Raw genomic sequence first — 21,504 nt, 5'->3', positions numbered from 1 at the left:
AAAATGTCTTCAAACCCATTACAGCCACAAGCCAAAAAAAGATCTCAGGATAAGGCGCAACCACCAGGTGGCACCTGGTCTGAGCAGGACCGTCTTTGGTGAAAATCTGGACAGGCCGTAGATAAAAGTAGAGCTTAAAAATGTGATTTATATGTTTTTCACTTGAACAGAACCGTGAAAAAATGCCCCACGATATGGGCGTGAAACAGTGTGTTGGTAAATGAACTATGGCATTTCTTCCATGTGATAAATAGATAGACGATAGATCAATAGATAGACCATGCAGCTGGATGTACTTACATTCTATTAATATCTGTTTGGTGTGCAAACACTGTCAGAGCGACAACGTACCCGCGGACACAACAGAGAACCTTCGGGTGGACGCCCACAGCCGTCAACACCATTGATGTTTGCTTGGTGCCGTCGTTTTGCTGGGTAATGGCCGCCTAGGCCGCCATGGCAATTAGAACCATGAAACTGTGGTGAGGTGTCTGACTATCGGGAGGGAAATAGACGATGTGCCTCTCTTTGCACATGCCAGTTACAGCCATTTTCTGGACAGAGCATAAACTGTACTGGAGATATGAGGGCAGGGGGCGGGATCCATGCCGGTTTAGTAGCAGTGCTGGGCTGCTGCCACCAGATGACATTAGAAATCCTGCTTTCCTGCCAGGGCTACCCTGCCGCACACACATGTTCATTACAGACCCACAATAAATTATTATAGTGAAGTGATCATTTTAAAATTTAGTGCATGAATCTGTTGCGGGTCCGCTTTAAAATTGAAACTAGTAAAAGTCAAAAATCTTTAATGAAACATTTTATGAAACAAGTGTTAGAACTGGTCAGGATAATGGAATTTTATACCTTAAGATAAGATAAGATCAACCTTATTAGTCCCACAAGTGGGAAATTGCATAAAGGAGTACATTTAGTTGTTTTGTATCTTTAAATAGATAAATGGTAATATAAAATGTTCCTCTACATTTGCATAACTGTACCGCCATAAAAACACAACTCCCTTCACGTCACCTGTCACCAGCATTACAAGCCCTGCTGCGAATTTGGCGTCATCGTCCCAGCACACAACCGGAAGCGCTCACAGGAGCCCTAATAGAACGTGTTGCCATGTCAGCAAATTGTCAGCCATTTTAAACGTGTCATTTCTGTTTGTTTTGTATTTGAATCCATGGTTTTGGTCCACACTCGCCTAGGAACCAAAAAGTCACACGTTCAAACCCCACTTACGACCATCGTGTTCCATTTACAGCATTTATCAATCATCCCTGCGCAAGACACTTAACCCTGAGTGTCTCCAGGGGGACTGTCCCTGTCCCTGTCACTAAGTCACTCTGGGCGTCCGATAAATGACCTAAATTAGGTTAATGTTACAAAATAAAATATACTTTTCTTTTAAAATGAGACTCGTATCGGTCGTGTGTTTCCTTTGCAAGATCTGGCAACCCAGCTCATGGGCAGTTCTGGCTTTGGTGGTCTGTCCAATTGATCCTGCTCTTCAATATTACAGTCCGACACTTTCATGGATAACCACTGACAGTCGAAGCGCCGGTGCTATTTTAACATTTTTACAGATCGCAGGGTTTCTTTATTTCTTTCTTTCTTCCTTTCTTTCTTCATTTTTTCATTCTGACACCCTGAGGAATTTAGGTGAAAAACAACGCGCTTCGCATAGACCAGTTACCCCCGTTTTCCTGCGGGATCCTGACGCTGCTGGTTCAGGGCGAATATGGTAAGTGGGTGTTTCCTAGATAATATGGATCTGTTTAACTCGAGATTGTCCAGCTCTGTTCATACATGCACCTCAAAAGTTTGTGCACTGCTAAAACACAGGCAAATGATTATTAATATGCTGCAAAACGAACCAGGATATTATTATACTATTATACAGATGTTTATGCAACGTAGTCTGCATGGTCCTTATGAAATCGCTCAAATGAACGCATCGAAATTATTGTCCAGAATTATTGTGGGGAAAGATCCCTACATTACTGAAAGCGTGTCGATTTTACAAAGTTTCCGTGACAGAAAAGCAACGCTTTGCCATTTTCAGACAAGTTTTTCCGTCCTCGATCGTGCTAATGAACGTGTTGCGCCGCTGAAGCCGACACTTGACGGCGTCTCACGGCGCGGAAAGCGGGGTTGACGCCCATAGAGCGCTCCCTTTGACTTCTGGTCCGTATTGCCAGGTCCGCTTTTAATAAGCACGTTTTCTTTCTTTTTTTTTTTTTAAATAGCACCCCCTTCACCTCCCAAGCTTTCCTAAATATCGGTGTTTCTGTTTACAGGACAACATATTGGATGACTGTTGGTCCACCTCAAATCACAGCTTTGCTACTTTAGCAATCGCGTTTTGCACGATTGTCTGGACAAATCTGGCAACAGTGCATCAGCGCCGCCAGTTTTCTCTGAAGGCGCCAGGAATCAAGACAGTAGTCTAGTCTCTGTTCTGTGTACGGTGCAAATAAGATGCTGGAGAAGACTTTATATATAGACGAGGAGAACACAAAAAAGCATTTTCCATTATTTTTATTATTTCATTTATTTATTAGTTGGCCTGTACATAATTATATTTGAAAGAGGGCTCTGGGCTAATGATGGGATGCATGGGGTGTTCCCCAGTAATTGTAGTGTTTTGCAGGCTGACATGCTGATATTCCTCATGACATCCAATCAAGGCGTGTTTGTAATTTTCCGGGTGAATTTGCAAGTGAAGCCTTGACCTTTTGCTTTTGAATTGAGAACGGAGAAACCCTGAACAGTCAAGCACCTGTTGTAGGAAATGCAGCTTTACCCTGTTGTTGTATGTGAGCACAGGCCTGTCTACATCATCACATTCACAAACCTGCAGAAAATGGCTGCGCAACACTTGCTGGGAACCACCTGTGCTGCGATGTTCACGTTTTACCATAAATCAATGAAGTGAAATGTGTCCTTATTCCCCAACAACACTCACTGAGCCCTGCCATTTTGCCTCAGATTGTCGTTTGGTGCCTGTCATGAAATGCATGAAACATATGATCAAAAACAACTTGACTGCGACCCGTTGAGATGATTGTTGGTTGAAGGCTACGTGGCCCACTTTTCCCCTTTAATGACAGTGTAGCTGGCTGCAACGTGGCAGGTTGTTCGCTCTTCCAGATGAATGTAATTTGAGGAGTGTGAAGGAGAGATGTTTCAGAACCGCGGACAGCGACACCACCGTTCCGTTGGAGCGCTTTAAGACGTTCAACTCAGCCTTCATCTCTGAGAGTACTACTATTACGTTTCCTTAAGTTTTGAATGCTGTAAGTTAATGAATGCCGATCGATTCTAGCTGTTAGTCTTAACAGTGGTTGAGGATTGCAGATTTTACTGTTCCTTAAAGAGAAGATGATTTTGACTTACTGATGATGTACTTCATTTAAGAAAAGTCCCTAAACACAGAGGTATCAAACCTTCAGATTTCTATGATCTGCAAGTAAATAATTACAAACGGACCAATGAAATGCATGGAAAAGCTGTTCTACAGGGTGGAATTCTTGAGAACGGGAAACACGTATCCACAGAGATGCCTCCAGCGTGAGTTTCAGTAAATGCATTTGTTGTCCGAAATGCGATTAGGCCGAGAAAATATCTGCCCTGGCTCAGCCCGGCAGGTACAGCCGCTGGACGGCTATAAATACGCTTAGCACTGGCAGGAAATCAAAGGGGTCTGTAGGAAATGCTAGTTGTTCGACACCAGTTACGGTGTCTACCAGCCATGTCTGTGCCATATTTCAGCCCCTCCCTTGTGATTTTTAACAGCCCAGTTGGATGCTCGAAGTCAGCCTTTCTCTCTGAACCTGCATGATGAGAATATGGCACAGATGCTTTTGCCGCCAGGACCGGACAGCTTCCGGCCATTTTGTCGCGAGTCCCTCAAGGCCATCGAGAAGCGCATCGCCGAGGAGAAGGCCAGGAAGGCCGAGGAGAAGTGGGCCAAGGACGAGGAGGATGGCGACAAGCCTGACCGCCACCTGGAGGCAGGCAAAACGCTGCCTTTAATATACGGGGACATACCCAACGGGATGGTGTCTATTCCTCTGGAGGATCTGGACCCTTTTTACAGCAACCAGAAAGTGAGTTTTTATCCGGGCCAAACCTGCTTTAAAATTCTCCAAAATATGTTTTATTACATTATATATATATATATATATATATAATGTGTGTGTGTGTGTGTGTGTGTGTGTGTGTGTGTGTGTGTGTGTGTGTGTGTGTGTGTATTTATTTATAATACCTGGATTTTCTGGTTTTATCATTGGGCTAATATACAAACACAGGGTAACACAATCAAGGTAATCAATGAGACGAGACGTGGAGATGGGTCAGAAGGTCATGGGGTTGGTGCAGCAGCTCAGCAGGGCGTTGCTCCTGGTAATTTGGCTGGAGCCAGAAGTGGGCGTAGCAGTCGCTTGCTGCTTTACAGCCAAAGTGAACCAAAAGGTCACAGTAAAGAATGGCCTGATCTGAAAAGTGAAAAAATGTCAAAGTGGAGCGATTGTCATTGACAGCAATTCATGACAGCGTTTCAATGAAATTTGCAATGTGATGCAAATGATGTACCTTTTGACCATGGGTGCACGATTTCACAGACTGTGTGGAGGGGACACACAGAGGGTGTGGAGGGGATGGAGACCACAGTGAGTCACGCGCCCTGTAATTACTCTGACGGGGACTACATCATTATCAAATGCCATTTTTCTTCTTCCTGCGTTTCTTCTTGGATTTGTATGCAATTTGGATGGGACAATTAACTCTTTGACTGAAGACAATGAACTCAAGGAGCTGGTTTGCTGAAACGTTTAGCAAACGTTTTCTGTTGTTCTGAGGGCTTACATCTATCCTTAATATCTTGGTTTCATTAATGGCATTTCATTAACGGTATTCATCCGACACCCTTATCCAGAGCGCCTTGCAGTCAGTAGTGACAGGGACAGTGTCCCCCTGGAGACACTCAGGGTGTCTTGTTCAGGGACGCAATGGTAGTAAGTTTGAACCTGGGACTTTGTGCTCTTCTGGCTCATAGGCAAGTGTCTTACCCGCTAGGCCACTACCTGGTTTCTAAAGAACTTCTGAGCCTTTGCCATTGGAGGACCGTTTGCCCCCAGCAATTCTGTACTGCAATGCGTCATACATCTGTGCCTGTATATGCTTTTCTAATAACTGCGATGTTTTATTCCCATAGTTTGGCAAAGCAAGTGTTGTAATGTGGCTCCTGCGTTCTGGGAATGACTGGTTACCTGCTAAGCCGTTGATAAATGCGTGTATGAACGTGTTTTTGTTTTTTTGTTCTTCTCTTTTTCAGACTTTCGTAGTGCTGAACAAAGGAAAGGCGATATTCCGCTTCAATGCCTGCCCCGCCCTGTACATTTTAAGCCCCTTCAACTTTGTGAGGAGAATATCAATTAGGATTCTGGTGCACCGATATCCTTTTCTCGCAACGCACGTTGACACCTGTAATAACGGTTTATGAATTACCTGACACCTAATTTAAAAATAATCGTGTAAATTGTTAATTTCTGAATGTCAAAATGTTTTAATTCAAGATATTTTTCAACTTTCTTTAGATATTTCCTGTTCTAGAACCCACAGGCCCACCTTCTGCAGATATTCCATGTTGCCATGTTGCATTAATAGCGTAATAAAGCAGAACTGTCAGACACTGTGTCTACGTGCTACGGTTTCAGCATTTCCTTGACCGCAGCCTTCACATTGTTCAGCATGTTGATCATGTGCACTATCTTGACCAACTGTGGATTCATGACTATGAATCAGTCTCCAGATTGGGCCAAATATGTAGAGTAAGTCATCATGGTCCCCTTTTATTTTTATGTCTGCACCATAACAGGCCTCTGTTGTTGTGCTCCAGGTACACATTTACGGGAATATACACATTCGAATCCATCGTCAAGATCCTGGCCAGGGGCTTCTGTGTGGGGAAATTTACCTTTCTCAGAGACCCTTGGAACTGGTTGGATTTCACTGTCATCGTTATGGCGTAAGTTTGTCACTGAATAGTAACAGTAATGTAGTAACATAGTAAGATTTCCGTCCACCGTGAACAGTCTGGTTTGTTCATTAGTAATCATGTCGTGGCGCTGTTGGGTTCTGCAGGTATTTGACGGAGTTCGTACCTATGGGGAATGTTTCAGCCCTGCGGACTTTCAGGGTGCTGAGGACACTGAAAACGATTTCGGTTATCCCAGGTACGCACCAATCGCATGGAGTCAAGAGGTCCCAGAATTGGTTCAAGGAAGGTTAGCTCGTTCAAATGAAACCCTGACCAGGTTCTGACCTCACTGACAGGCCAATGGCGAAAACGCTGGTGGTTTAAATACGACGTTGTGAAATATCTGCAAGGCCGTGTCTGTGAAATGGTGAAGCAAACAATTACACACAACATACACAATATGACTTTAAATTGGTCCACAGAAAATGAGCCATCAGTTGTTTGGAAATGTAATTTTTCCTCTTTTTGTTATGCTCTCTGGAGGACAATATCTTCTCCAGTTCCCCCTCTGAGACACTGTTGCTATGATAACCAAGTACTGAATTCAATTAAAGCAATTATCTATACTGTTTCATACTGTGTGGTGGAAATGACAGGAAACTGAATATTATGGTGCATAATATATTTCTTTAAAACTGTAGCACTATTTCATTTGTATTTGAATTAATTGAATTCAACAAAATGAAGCATAATTGAAGGTCCAAAGTCTGAAATACAATAAAATAGTATTTTATGTGTATGATAAAAAGCACCAAAATCATTTTTTTTTCACCATCTTTTAGGTTTGAAGACTATTGTTGCCGCTCTGATTCAGTCTGTGAAGAAACTCGCCGATGTCATGATACTCACAGTCTTCTGCTTAAGCGTTTTTGCCCTGATTGGACTGCAGCTCTTCATGGGCAATTTAAGGAACAAGTGTGTGCTGTCGATTAATGCCACTGCTGACAGCACTTTATCCCACAATGGAACCAATTCATCTAACACCTTTGACTGGGAAAAATACTTGAATGATCCTAGTAAGTGTTTGTATTTAACCTTTTTTTTATTTTTAAATTTAATTTTAAATATGAATATTAAAAATATGAAATAAGAAAGAACACAACATAAAGAAAAGAGAGAGGGCTCCTGGCCACATAGGGGTCGTAATCAAATCCTGCAGGATATCAGGGAAGTACTTCTCAGACAGTCTCAAGTAATGGATCTACTCCTGCTGAGTGAGTGTACTCCCAGTCCTCTGCTTCATATGTGTATATGTAATCAATAATTTCCTTTTTCTTGCTGTGTGCCGTTATTTTTAGCTAGTCCCAAATATCTGCAGTCCTAAATGTGTCCTTATGGAAATATTTGATGACATTCCTTCTTGTCTTCAGACAACTACTACAATCTGAGCGGTAAAAAAGACCCCCTGCTTTGTGGCAATGGCAGCGGTGCCGGGTAAGATCATGTCCTTCTGACAAATGGACACGTTTGCGAGAGACATAAATGATTAATATGAGTTAATATGCTGATTTGTGGCATTTGAAAGCCTCACGGTGTACACGGTTTGTGAGAGGATGTTTCCGTTTTTTCAGCCATTGCCCAGAAGGATATACGTGTATTCCAGCTGGACGGAACCCGGATTATGGCTACACAAGCTTCGATTCTTTTGGCTGGGCCTTCCTTTCACTGTTCAGACTTATGACTCAGGATTTTTGGGAGAACCTCTACCAGCAAGTGTGTAAACCTGATCATTCAGTGATCAAAACTATCCTTTAGACGCACACACGGGCTGAGATCCACGAGATCAGTCAACTGACGCAGAATTCTATTTTAGATTTTGAGGGCAGCTGGGAAGCCCTACATGGTCTTCTTTGTGCTGGTCATCTTCCTGGGCTCGTTCTACCTGGTCAATCTGATACTGGCTGTGGTGGCCATGGCCTATGATGAGCAGAACCAGGCCACCATTCGAGAGGTGCAGCAGAAGGAAGACGATTTTCAAGCCTTGATGGAACAAATTAAGAAACAGGAGGAGGCTCAGGTACAGATGAAAATGTGGACGATCCACCTTATTAGGAGTCATACAATTGAGCCGGTTGGCCACAGCATGGCCACAGCTCATGCCTGACTTTCTATCATGCTGTTGAATCTTTTTCTGAAGGCCCAATATACTGTAGTGTATAAACAATTAATTTGATTCTTAAACCAAACCAGTACATTTGCATATATGTCACATTTTCCAGAAGCAAAGATGTCTTCATTCAAAGAACTGTGCCCACAGGCCCCGGCCACAGTTCCTCCACTGCCTTTAACCAAGGGCATGAGGAAGTCGACGTCTGACGCCTCCAAGTTAAGCTCCAAAAGTGCCAAAGAGAGGTGCAACCGCCGCAAACAAGAGCAGGAGAGGGGCGTGGGAGATATGCTTCACAAGTCGGAGTCGGAGCAAAGCACGAAGATGCAGTCGCCGTGTTATATAGACGGCAATCACTACAGCTGTGACCGGAGGCCGTCCCCACATCAGGTAGGTGTCAACACTTCCTGTCTGTCTGCTCTCAAAAAGAGATTTTTGGTTGGTCCTTATTAGTTCTAATCACAGATCGTCCTTTTCTATTATGTTCTTCATCATTTCTTCATCATCTTGGTCTGTTACGTTGTCATTTCCATCATTATCAACGTGATCATTTTATTTTTTTCCTACGATTTCAAGCATCATTCTTCTTATTGTTTCTCTCACCATCTTCAAATTTATTTCATTGTTATCATCATCTTCTTCCCGGTGGTTGTTCCATCCATCGTTCTGTTATCTTTCACTTCTCTATGAAATGAAACGCATGCGTCAGGAGAAGAAAAGTCTTTTTTCTGACTTCTTAACCTCTTCTTAAGCCTGAAGAATGTCTCTTTCTCCCAGTCCCTGCTGAGCTTCCAAGGATCCGTTTTCTCGCCCAGACGCAATAGCCGGACCAGCATTTTCAGTTTCCGGGACTTATTTCTTGACCAGGGCTCAGACACAGCCTTTGCCGAAGACGAGCGCAGCCTTGGCAGCCGGCGTGACTCTGTCCTTCTGCCACGCCACCGTCTGCTTAGCCACAGACACTTCAGTCAGGGCAGCGTGTCCTCATCTGTCCTCCAGCCGGCCCGCAGTAAAACCAACAGTTCTGTCGACCACAACGGAGTGGTGTCCCTTGTAGCTGGCAGCTCCCTCCCCTCGTCACCTGCCGACGCCCGTCGCTCTGACGTTTCATTAGGTGCAACTACCACTGTGGACAACGTAAGAACGCATGTCTGAACCATGTCAAAATCCACGCTCTTTCTCATCAACTACAGCAATAGTTTGTGGATTTATTGTTAACCTCACTGGGTCTCACAGTGAAATAATTATAATTAGGAATGCACCGATATATCAGCTGTATCTTGGTATTGGCCGCTATTAACCTCTTCAACGAAAATAGAAAACTAATATTTTGCCTCCCTGCCACCAGGGGGTGTAGTTCCAATCGTGCTAATTTAAAATTTCAGTATTTACCATGCCTTTATCCAGAGCAACTTACAATCAGTAGTTACAGGGACAGGCCCCCTTGGAGACTCAGGGACACAATGTTATTAGGTGGGCTTTGAACCTGAGTCTTCTTCTTCATAGGCAAGTGTGTTACCTACTAGGCTACTACAACCCCTATTTATGCTTGTACTTATGAGTATTATTGATTTATTGTTCAATGTTTACATTACTAAAGGTAATTTCTTAAATTTGTATGATTTAAGTAATTCATACAGTATTTATAAAATGGGCACGGATGTTGTATAATATTATTTTAGTCGTCAGTATCTGCCCAGAATTTCAGAAACTTCAGAAAATTACATTCGTGAAATAATTATTTTGTGGCATTGACTGAATCCCCAAAGCTGGTCACTGTGTCCTTTTTAAAATTTCACACTTTTCACTATTATCGTTTGCAAATACGTTTTGTCTTATAAAATGTTCACCAAAATATGAGGACAAATATTTATTAAGTTATTATGTTGATATACTGTTGAAATATGTCCATACCTATTATAAACAATGCCATATTCAAGGGAATTCAATGAATATTTTTCCAATGAATACTTTCCCAAAATTTAAGGACAGTACATAGTCAAATTGTTTCAAAATGCTCCAAAAAATAATATTGGAAACATAGGTTGAAATAAGTCAATTTTAGACCAGTGGCATAATGTTTTTTTATGCATTTACTGTGTATTCTTAAGTAAAAGGTTAAGTAGAAATGTGACTGTGCACAGAATGCCATTGTTGGTTTTCAATTGTGTGCTGAATGTTAGATTCAGGGTTTGTTTGACAACGTGTGATCCGTGTTTCCAGGCTTCATCCTTTGACAGCACGTTCAGGAGGGTCAGATATGGGTCTTATCAGCCCTCCTTAGACTTTTCAGATGGTCCAGTGGCAAGACAAAGGGCTTTGAGTATGGCTAGCATCATGTCTACCGTTACAGTGGAAGGTACCTATGCTTACTGAAAGAGGGACATCCTGAATGTAATGAAAAATATAAATATTTCTCTGCATCTTTTCTTCCAATTCAATAGAATTGGAAGATTCCACACAAAAATGCCATACTTGCTGGTCTTCGTTCGCCAAAACGTTCCTCATCTGGGACTACTGTCCACAGTGGATAAATATCAAGAAAACGATTCACCTCATCATCATGGACCCCTTTGCCGATCTCGCCATCACCATCTGCATTGTCCTCAACACAGTGTTTATGGCAATGGAACATCATGAACAGAGTGACACATTAACAAGCGTGCTCTATGTTGGGAACCTGGTGAGAACTTTTTTACTTTGTTCCATTTGGATCAAGCTAATTGATTATTTCGATGACATGCCTAATGCAGCGTATGGTTGGCCTTTGTATTTTCGCTCATCTTTGGTTTACATTCATAGGTCTTCACAAGCATCTTCACCTGTGAGATGGTGTTGAAGATCATTGCATTGGATCCCTACTATTACTTTCAAGAGCGACTGAATATATTTGACAGCATTATTGTCATATTAAGTCTGATAGAATTGGGACCGTCCAATTTGGCTGGAATGAGGTCGTTCCGCCTGGTAAGTGAAAACATAAAGTGGCAAATATATTACAAGAATCAGATGATTTTATGAAATCCTTGCTAATTGGCCAACAACTAGCAATTCACTGAATTCTAATTGCACAAAATCACGTTTTACAGCTGAGAATCTTGAAACTAGCCAAGTCGTGGCCAACCCTGAACATGCTGATCAAGATCATCGGAAACTCCGTCGGGGCCTTGGGCTACCTCACCCTGGTACTGGCCATCATTGTGTTCATATTCGCTGTAGTGGGCATGCAGCTGTTTGGAAAGAACTACAGCTCAAAGGCATGTAAGATTTCATCGGAGAAGAAAGACGATGGCGTGCACTGCCATCTGCCGCGGTGGCACATGAACGACTTCTCCCACTCGTTCCTCATCGTGTTCCGAATACTCTGCGGCGAGTGGATTGAGACCATGTGGGACTGCATGGAGGTCTCTGACCAGACCATGTGCATCATTGTCTTCATGATGGTCATGGTCATCGGGAACCTGGTGGTGCGTTTCTGTGTCATTACAGCAAATATCTTGCCAAACCGTGCCGGGCGACATTAAGTGACGCAATTTCAATTTCCAATCCCAGGTACTCAACCTATTCTTAGCCCTGCTGCTGAGCTCCTTCAGTGCTGAAAACTTGACCGCTTCAGATGACGACAGTGATATGAACAACTTACAAATCGCAGTGAGCCGCATAAAGAGGGGCTTCGCCTTTGTCAGAACTGCACTGCTGCATTTTGTCCAAAGACTCTGTGTTCGGAAGGAGCCAAAGAAGCACCTGAATGGGTTCAAGTCACCCGATGACTTCCCCAAGGACAATGGACACTGCATCGCCAACCACACCCCAGCGGACATCACCAAGGAGCGGGAGTGCAACGGAAACGCTCGTGGGCTGGATGAGCCGTCTGAGAGTTACGTGACGGACGAAGATGACTATGTGAGCTTCATCAACGATCCTGAGCTGACGATCACGGTGCCCATCGCCGTGGGCGAGTCCGACAACCCCGAGGAATTCAGCACTGGCTCGTCTGACGTGGAAGAGGTATGGCGGAATTGCAACAGCCACTAATGCCGTTTAGCAGCAAGACGGTCTGATTGAATTCAGCCACCAGTTTAACATTTAGTAACTCCATTACTGCACTGTGCACAAGGATATTGGTCTAATTTGCTCGTTTCTATTGGCCACCCTGGGATCAGAGAGCGTAGCAGGGATGGTTCCTCCGTGGTGCACCATATGCATGTAATATCCCTGAATTAACTATGTATCATTAATGCAGGTCCTTGCGAAGGGTTTGAGGTGCACATAACAGGCGGTTTCACTGGAAAACAGCATGCTCAGGTCCCACACATGAGCCGGTGGCATTATAAAACCCACAGAAAACCTCCTAAATTACCACGACCCTTTAATGAGCTGCGGCCTCAGAAACAGGAAATGATCGGCCCATAGATTGCATTATCTGCCATTTAAACTGAGTGTTCTGGAGCAGGCCGTTTCAGATGTGTTCTAATGTGCGCTGTTTGGAGGAGTTTCAATAAATATGTTGTAATTCTATTTTTTACATGTATTAACTGTACATAAAAGAGAGGAAAATATAATGAGAAAGTCATATTAACCCCTTAAAGGTCCCCTATTATGATGTATTTATTTTTTAGTTTTATATAGGATGCGCCATTCTGGTGTCTGTAGCTTTAAATGCTAATGAGACGGAGAGAGGCGGGACAAGAATCCAGCAATGTTTCACACGTTTGGAAGCCATGACAGTCAGTGGAGATAATGTTTTAGGGGAGGGGTGGGAAATTCTCTGGGCAGAAAAAGCACGAGAAACAGGACGTAAGGGGACGACATAAGGGAACGATCCGACCGTCTGAGCTTCTGCTCTCTGAACAGAATGAACACAGCACTCTTTACACCTATCGCCATTTCTAGCCAATGTAGGACCAAAGACAGGCTGGGGGATTCGTATTAATGTTAAATAATTTCACAAAGTGACATTTTCATAATAGGGGACCTTTAAGGATTCATTAAAATGTATTGGTCTGTTATATTATTTATTTAGTAAAAAAAAGACTCATTAAGGGTTTTTCGTAGTTATGTGTATTACCGTGCAGACACTGAACCCCTGGTTATAGCGTTTGTGGAGCAGTCGGGACACCTCCCATCGTGCAGGTTTGGATGATGTTGTGTATCACTTTGCCCTCACTCTGCCTGACCTCACTTGTTATTTCAGCCATCTCACAGATGCTCTCACGCTTTTCAATGAGAGAAGACTTGTAAGACATCTTCATTGCACCTACACTGAAGGCACTCTCTTCACTTTTCACCAAAGCATAGTTTCCGCTGTGTCATCACAATCTTGCTTTCTGTTTTGTTGTTTCTCATTACAGTTATGTTCATGCTTCTTCATTTTCATAAACGTGGTTTAATGTTTTAGCACATTTCTTTTCTTTGGCATGTCTTCACAGACCACCTAGAGCTGATGAATTTTGAATTCATAAACGTTCATCGGAAGACATGATCATTGCCTGAACGTGCATTATGTCTTTTTTCCCAGACAGGCTTCGTTATGGAATGATGAAAGCTTCCTTATGCTAAAGTGCCTGTATTGTCTGTATGTGCCTGCAGACATTCAAGAGACAGAAAACAAGACAGCGCAACACATGTGGCAGATATAATGAAAACAACGATACCCACCACTTCATAGTTATGATGCCCAGAAAACAGTTTCTGTCAGCACAGCCTTAATGGAAGGCAGCGGCACTAAGAGTGGATCTCGCTCTAACTCGCTTACATCATTCCCACTTACTGCATTAGCTGGGTCACATGATACATAGATGAGTGCTGCTACCCGGCCCTGGGAGGCGCGTCAATCAACCACAGCCGCCAGCGGCTTCTCTAGGAAGATTGGAAACGAGCATTTATTCCAACATTTAGTGAGCAAAACAGTTGTCATAGTAACGGGAATATTCTTATTATTAATTATAATATAACAATAATAATGAAATGCCTCTGATGGTTTAATAACAGCACTGTATCTATTGGGCTAATGTGGAAATCTCATTTTCAGAAAATGAGTTTGCCTCAGTTAAAAGGATGGACTTGAGTTTTCATGTCAAGCAGAGTCTACGTTCTTTGGGGTGGGCATTTAATGTCATTTTGGGAGGTAATTTGTAATTGTAGTAGACATGAAAACACATAAATCAAATTCAGTCATGAATGCATGGCATTTTACTAAACAGATCAATTCTACCCACAGCCTTCTTAGTTGATGCCATTTATTTTATATTTTAAAAAATAAAACGATCATTGGACATGATCTTGGAATCGTCCACGACTGTGGGTACCATTGATCAGCGCCGCATGAAACGTATTAAAGTAGGAAATGTGAGTTGTATGCCATTTCCTGGGCTGATTCTGTAAGCAACACGCTTCTCCAATCTGTTTGTCTGAGCAGAAGCTGTCAGAGGACGACTGTTTCAGCTCCTCAGATGGCAGCACAGTGGACATCCGAATGGACTGTGCAGAGTCACTCGACTTGGAACTGGAGGACCCGATGGACCCTGAGGCCTGCTTCACTGACCGTGAGGATGAGTCTCGCTGGTCATCTTGTCCAGTACATGCGTTTTTTACTGTGAATTCATGAATTCGTCATTGCAACTGGGCATGTTGAGGGACTGACATTGTCCTGACAAGAACCGAACACAGATTTACAAGAAAGAAGTGTCACAGTAACATTGGCCTCGATATATATAACGATATTTTCCCTACTTGCTTTCCGAATGCCGCACGGTGGCGCGGCAGTCGGTTTTGTATCCTATCTGGACCTTGAATGGGATTTTGCATGCTCTTCCTGTGTTGGCAGTTTTCTCTGGGCTCTCCAGTTTCCTCCCACTGTCCAAAGGCATGCACATTAGGTGAATTGGTGACTCGTAATTGTCCGTAGGTGTGTGTGTGTGTGTGTGTGTGCCCTGCGCCCCGCCCTGGGTGAGTCCCCACCCTGTGCCTAGTGTCCTGGGATCCCCATCCATATATACTACAAATGTTGTTCAGTATACCCATTGTAAGAATTTGTCCTTCACATTTAAATATCGTTTTAGTTATTTAATACATTTTTTAATAAAGATATTTTATTAATTAGTTTCTGTAATTTTTTGGATTCTTTTGATCTTAGGCTGCGTTCGAAGATTCACATGCTGTCAGGTTAATATAGAGGTGGGATTTTGGAAAACGTGGTGGAACTTGAGAAAAACCTGCTATAGGATTGTGGAACACAGCTGGTTTGAGACCTTCATCATATTCATGATCATGCTGAGCAGTGGAGCACTGGTGAGCAACAGCCCGTACCTGTATCTCATATAATAATCTATTATTGTACATTTATCTGTATATACTGTATAGGTTTCAATTTAACTGTTTGTACGAAATATTTCAGGCATTTGAAGATATCTACATTGTAGAGAGACGCAACATAAAGTCTGTGTTAGATTATGCAGACAAGGTCTTCACCTATATATTCATCTTAGAGATGTTACTGAAGTGGGTGGCCTATGGATTTGCCAAATATTTCACAAACTACTGGTGCTGGCTGGACTTCCTCATTGTTGCTGTAGGTATTTTTAGATTCTTGTCTCATGCTAACCTGAACTAAAATTCTGTCAAAGTCCCTAATCCATCACCTTTAATCTCAGGTTTCTCTGGTCAGCATGGTCGCCAATGCGCTAAACTACAACCAAGGTGCCATCAAATCTCTGAGGACACTGCGCTCGCTGAGGCCTCTCAGGGCCATGTCACGCTTCGAGGGCATGAGGGTAAGAGCCATCACAGTCACACGACACCCGGGTATGCAAGTATGGTGCTTTCACTCTCTCGTCTTCACCTTCCTTTTGCCCAGAATGAATGGAAGGGCCACAGGTGAATGTTTTCCTTCAGAACATTCAAGACATTTCTGGTATTTTCCATGTTGTAGCCACGTGGTAGTGATGAATCTATGCAGTGTTTCTTTGGGGGGTTCCGAGGAGGTTTCTGGCCCAATTTGTGATGTTGTGTCTGTATCAGGTTTTTGTATCTGTTTCAGTGTCTGGCTCTACTGCCTGCTAAGAAATGCTCCTGTACTAGATCTGGCAACATGCTTCCCCTTTTAATGTAATCCAGCTGCTGCCTTTGTGCAGTCTGTGCAGATGTTTTGTGAAAATACTGACGCCCAAAGCGTGTTCCAGCACTTCGCTCTTCTCTTGTGTTTTCCCATTTTCACCACAACTAAGCGTACGTGGAATTTACGCCTGTTTACTCCTTTTTTTTGGTAGGTGGTGGTCAATGCTCTTCTGGGAGCAATTCCCTCCATCTTCAACGTCCTGCTGGTCTGCCTCATCTTCTGGCTGATTTTTAGCATAATGGGAGTCAATTTCTTTGCTGGGAAGTACCACTATTGTGCAAACAGGACCACAGGCGAACGCTTTGACAGAAGCCAAGTTAACAATAGAACGGAGTGTTATATGATAGACGGACTGTGGAAGAATGTCAAGGTTAACTTTGACAACGTTGCCTTTGGGTACTTGGCTCTTTTGCAAGTGGTAAGGCAATCGTGTGTATGTAGAATTATGCGAATTACCATCCAGTGGTTGACTTACATCTTTTTCTATATCTATATTTCAACATTTTAGGCAACATTTAAAGGATGGATGGATATCATGTATGCAGCTGTTGACTCTCGAGAAGTAAGCTTATTATTTATCAGAGAGCTGTCTGAAGATTTCCTGTACTTTGCATAATTCAGTTTGTCGCTAATTGTGTTGCGAAAGCATCTAACCATGTTTCTGCTTCTGAAGGTGGATGAGCAGCCTGAAAAAGAAGCCAAAATGTATGCCTATATCTACTTTGTTTTGTTCATTATTGCTGGCTCCTTCTTCACACTAAATCTTTTTATTGGTGTCATCATTGACAACTTCAATCAGCAGAAGAAAAAGATAAGTACTCATTCGTCATCAATTAAAATGACCTAAAAGTTAAGATTTTTTTTCCATACCTTGGAAAACACTGGATATTTAAAGTGCATTAACTTAAATTTGACTTGATTGGTTTATTTCCTTTACTTTGGAGGTCAGGATATCTTCATGACTGAGGAACAGAAGAAATATTATAATGCAATGAAAAAGCTTGGATCAAAAAAACCTCAAAAACCCATTCCAAGACCAGCGGTGAGAAATATGAAAATTCAACAAATACATAACACTTTATACACAATACAATGGCAAACTCAACACTACCGTGAATGTAAGGCAAAATTAAAACATTGAACATGATGAATTTCCTTGTTTTTCCATTGATTTGTTGATTGAAGACATCTGACCAATCTGATATTACTTCATCTTTTCCTTCCAGAACAAGCTCCAAGGATTTATATTTGACATCATCACAAAGCAGGCATTTGATATTTTAATCATGGTTCTCATATGCCTTAACATGGTGACCATGATGATTGAGACTGACCAGCAAACACGAGAGAAAGAGCAAATTCTCTACTGGATTAATGTCGTGTTCATCGTCCTTTTCACCGCTGAATGTGTTTTGAAGATGATTGCACTTCGCCAATATTTCTTTACCGTCAGCTGGAATGTATTCGATTTTATCGTTGTCATCCTTTCAATAGTTGGTAAGACAAATAGTCGTAAAAATGTGTTTTATCTTATTGATGTGTTCTCCATTATTGTGCCACTTTACTGAAATGATTTTTTTTTGTTCACTATTCACTTTGAAAGCCATTATTGTAGCATCGATTAACACAGCACTACAACTGAGTGTCCTTATTTCCAGGTATGTTTCTTGCCGAAGTGATAGAGAAGTACTTCTTTTCACCAACCCTTTTCCGCGTCATTCGACTTGCCAGAATCGGCCGCATCCTGCGCCTCATCAAAAGTGCCAAGGGAATCCGCACTCTGCTGTTTGCCCTGATGATGTCGCTTCCCGCCCTATTCAACATCGGCCTCCTCCTGTTTTTAGTCATGTTCATCTACGCCATCCTCGGCATGTCGTTCTTTGCGTACGTCAAGAAGGAGGCAGGCGTTGATGACATGTTTAACTTTGAGACATTTGGCAACAGCATGATATGCTTGTTCCAGATCACCACGTCGGGCGGCTGGGACTTACTTCTGTCTCCAATGCTTAACAGCGGTCCTCCGGACTGTGACCCCAACAAAACCCACACTGGCGTCCGGGTCAAAGGTGACTGCGGGAATCCACCTGTGGGCATTGCTTTCTTTGTCAGTTATATCATCATCTGCTTCCTTATTGTGGTGAACATGTACATTGCGGTTATTCTGGAGAACTTCAGTGTGGCCACAGAGGAGAGTGCCGAACCACTGGGTGAGGATGACTTTGAGATGTTCTATGAGGTATGGGAACGCTTCGACCCCAAGGCCACGCAGTTCATGGACTTCAACAAGCTGTCAGATTTTGCAGATGCTCTAGACCCTCCCCTACGGATCCCCAAGCCCAACAAGATCCAGCTGATCAACATGGACCTGCCAATGGTGAATGGAGAACGCATCCACTGCCTGGACATCCTTTTTGCCTACACCAAACGCGTTCTTGGTGAGGGTGGAGAGATGGACATGCTCCGGGGCCAGATGGAGGAGCGATTCATGGCCTCCAATCCCTCCAAGGTGTCCTATGAGCCCATTACTTCCACCCTACGTCGCAAGCATGAATTCATGTCGGCCATTCTCATCCAAAGAGCTTTCAGGAGGTATTTGATCAGGAAGAACGCAAAAAGGGGCTCTGTCATGTTTGATACCAATGAACAGGACCAGGAGGAGACACCGGTCAAAGAGGACATGGAGACTGACAAACCGAATGACAATTCGGATGTTACCCCTTCCACTGCTTCCCCTGTCTCCTGCAACAGTTTATCTCAAGAGGACAAGGACAAGTACGAGAAGGACAAGAGAGAGAAAGAAGTCAAGAGCAAAGACTAGGATCAGTGACAAGGACATGGAAAGACTGCTGACTTCGTTTTTTGCAATTCTGCAGTGTTCGTGCCTCATTCCTTTACCGAAATGACTGTTTTCAAAGGGAAGCCTGAACGCTTGGCATGGCTTGTCACAGACCAAATGCTCTTTTATCACAGGTCACAGAGATATTTTCAACACAACACCAAATTTCTCTGCAATTGCCATGAACTAGTGAAGGTGATGTATTTTCATTATGCATTTTTCTTCTCCAAAAGATCAACAGAAAATACGTTTTTCACCCTCATTTTCTTCTGGGTTCCTTAATCAGCTTCAGTATTCATGAATAGTTCAGTGTTCATGAGAACCGGCCTGTTTAAGTGTAAAACGCTGTTTGATGGCTAATGTGATGATGCAAAAGTAAAGGCTTTAATCTTAGTTCTTTGTATATATTGTACCAAAACTATAAGTGAAAGCTCTCTACTTTTTATGCAGTAAAATGCTGCATTAAAGTCATTGTGGAAAAGGTTAAAAAAGGCTTTTTTTATAAAATGGGAAATATGTTTCTTACTGTTTCCTTTCCATTACTTTTTTTCATCTGCAGTTATTAATTACCTCACAAGTCTGATTTGTAAGGGCTTGACCCGGTCAGGTCATTTCTGTTGCATTGTAATGATGTTTCAGCCCTGAAATTGCCTGATTGAATTTAGCCATTGGCCTGGTTTAAGTACTGTATTCTTGTTATTGACCACCCCGAATTGACACATATGTTTACAGTACATTTTTATAGGTGCACCATAGCAGGAAGCATTTTTCACATCGGTGTTGAATTACACTTGTAATTACACTGTTATATTTCATGTTACATGAATATAATATGCATGTAAAAGCAGTGGCAAAATTTACGTTTCTGTAGCGACACGTGTTGAATGTTTTTCCCTGACAAAAGCAGACATACTGCGTCTTTAACGTAAACTGTGCTTATAGTGAATGCAAAGGTTGCATGTCGGACATCGCCGTAACTCATTAACAACCAAAGAAACGTAAATGGAAATTTGCCTCAGGTATTTATTTTTCGCTTGTACGTTCACAGCCGCTCCAGGTTTCTGTGGCCCCTTGAAAAGTGTATGCAGATGTGTTCAGTGCTGTTGAATACTGCGTGTATTGAAATACTAAATTGCACTTTCTTGTGGAAATGACTAAAAGCCATGCTTTGCAGACCTTTATGTATGTACCTAAAATTGCCTCTAATTGCTTCATTTATATGCACAGTAAAGAATGTATTTGAATTATATGCAGTAAACATATTAAAGTGGGATGAAACGTTAACACTTTGGTTATGGATGATGAGCATGGATTCCGAAAGATGAATGCACCTTCCTAACAAACAAGTATCATTATTACTTATTAGTATTATTTGCAATATTATATTAAACAAGAAATAACAATGACTTATTGGTAAACAAAATGCTAAATGTACAGTACAGGCCAAAAGTTTGGACACACTTTCTCATTCAATGTGTTTTATGTTCATGACCATTTACGTTGGTAGATTTGCACTGAAGGCATCAAAACTATGAATGAACACATGTGGAGTTATGTACTTAACAAAAAAAGGTGAAATATGTGAAAACATGTTTTATATTTTAGTTTCTTTGCTCTGGTTACTGCTTTGCACACTATTGGCATTCTCTCGATGAGCTTCAAGAGGTCGTCACCTGAAATGGTTCTCCAACAGTCTTGAAGGAGTTTCCAGAGGTGTTTAGCACTTGTTGGCCCCTTTGACTTCACTCTGCGGCCCAGCTCACCCCAAACCATCTCAATTTGGTTGACTGTGGAGTCCAGGTCTCCACTTTTTACATAACTCCACATGTGTTCATTCATAGTTTTGATGCCTCCAATGTAAATGACCATAGAAATAAAGAAAAAACTTTGAATGAGAAAGTGTGTCCAAACTTTTAGGCCTGTACTGTTTTTAGTTGCCTAATACACAAGAAATTAGGTACTAGCAAGCTAGCTACAAGCTAGCTACAGGGGTGCACAATAACTCAAAAAATCAGTTTCCTTGGTTTGGGTCTATGTTACTGTAAGAATTTCACATTATTATTGGCTGGCTAGCTGCACTTAATGTGCTTAAGGGAAGTTATTATTGAGAAATCGTCCCAATATCCTGAAGTGCGCCCCTAAAGTTGACCAGTTAAACCTTTGCAGACTTTCCTCACATGATTTACTTTAGAGTCCCATTTAAAGACGTGTTCTTTATGAGACCTTTGCATCTGGCTGAATTTTTAGTGAATACTTTACTATACTATATAGTATAGTATACTGAACTCTACCATGTTGCTACTGTACTTTAGTACTTTACCACAATGCTACTGACTGCAGGTGTCAGTTGCATTTGGCTTTTTTCACATTAGGGCAATGCTAAAATATTAGGTGTG

At 42.3% G+C, this 21,504-nt stretch overlaps 1 protein-coding gene across 1 annotated transcript; it reads left to right on the top strand.

The window, feature by feature from the left end:
- The first annotated feature begins 1,543 nt into the window (after positions 1 to 1,543).
- On the top strand, positions 1,544 to 20,374 carry scn1laa (sodium channel, voltage-gated, type I-like, alpha). Its single transcript, XM_028991582.1, has 27 exons — positions 1,544 to 1,750; positions 3,805 to 4,118; positions 5,345 to 5,463; positions 5,751 to 5,840; positions 5,909 to 6,037; positions 6,154 to 6,245; positions 6,832 to 7,065; positions 7,420 to 7,483; positions 7,621 to 7,762; positions 7,863 to 8,066; positions 8,307 to 8,546; positions 8,934 to 9,293; positions 10,380 to 10,515; positions 10,601 to 10,839; positions 10,959 to 11,123; positions 11,246 to 11,623; positions 11,709 to 12,164; positions 14,575 to 14,701; positions 15,292 to 15,446; positions 15,553 to 15,726; positions 15,809 to 15,928; positions 16,424 to 16,690; positions 16,781 to 16,834; positions 16,946 to 17,083; positions 17,210 to 17,314; positions 17,499 to 17,769; positions 17,931 to 20,374. Exons 2-27 carry the CDS (start codon positions 3,858 to 3,860, stop codon positions 19,088 to 19,090), a joined length of 5,880 nt encoding a protein of 1,959 aa, XP_028847415.1. The 5' UTR covers positions 1,544 to 1,750; positions 3,805 to 3,857; the 3' UTR covers positions 19,091 to 20,374.
- Positions 20,375 to 21,504: the final 1,130 nt, after the last annotated feature.

This window comes from Denticeps clupeoides, chromosome 9 (genome assembly GCF_900700375.1).
Source record: "Denticeps clupeoides chromosome 9, fDenClu1.1, whole genome shotgun sequence".
Classification (NCBI taxonomy): Eukaryota; Metazoa; Chordata; class Actinopteri; order Clupeiformes; family Denticipitidae; genus Denticeps; species Denticeps clupeoides.
Note: the sequence above shows the minus strand (reverse complement) of the source record. Positions and strands in the feature narration are given on the sequence as shown.

What these genes read in the sequence shown, in the direction of transcription:
- scn1laa (XM_028991582.1), top strand. Translation starts at nt 3,858, where the DNA reads ATGGCACAGATGCTTTTGCCGCCAGGACCGGACAGCTTCCGGCCATTT. An exon ending in CAACTACCACTGTGGACAAC is followed by an intron (nt 9,294 to 10,379) that starts GTAAGAACGCAT and finishes CCGTGTTTCCAG; the next exon opens with GCTTCATCCTTTGACAGCAC. An exon ending in AACCCATTCCAAGACCAGCG is followed by an intron (nt 17,315 to 17,498) that starts GTGAGAAATATG and finishes TTTTCCTTCCAG; the next exon opens with AACAAGCTCCAAGGATTTAT.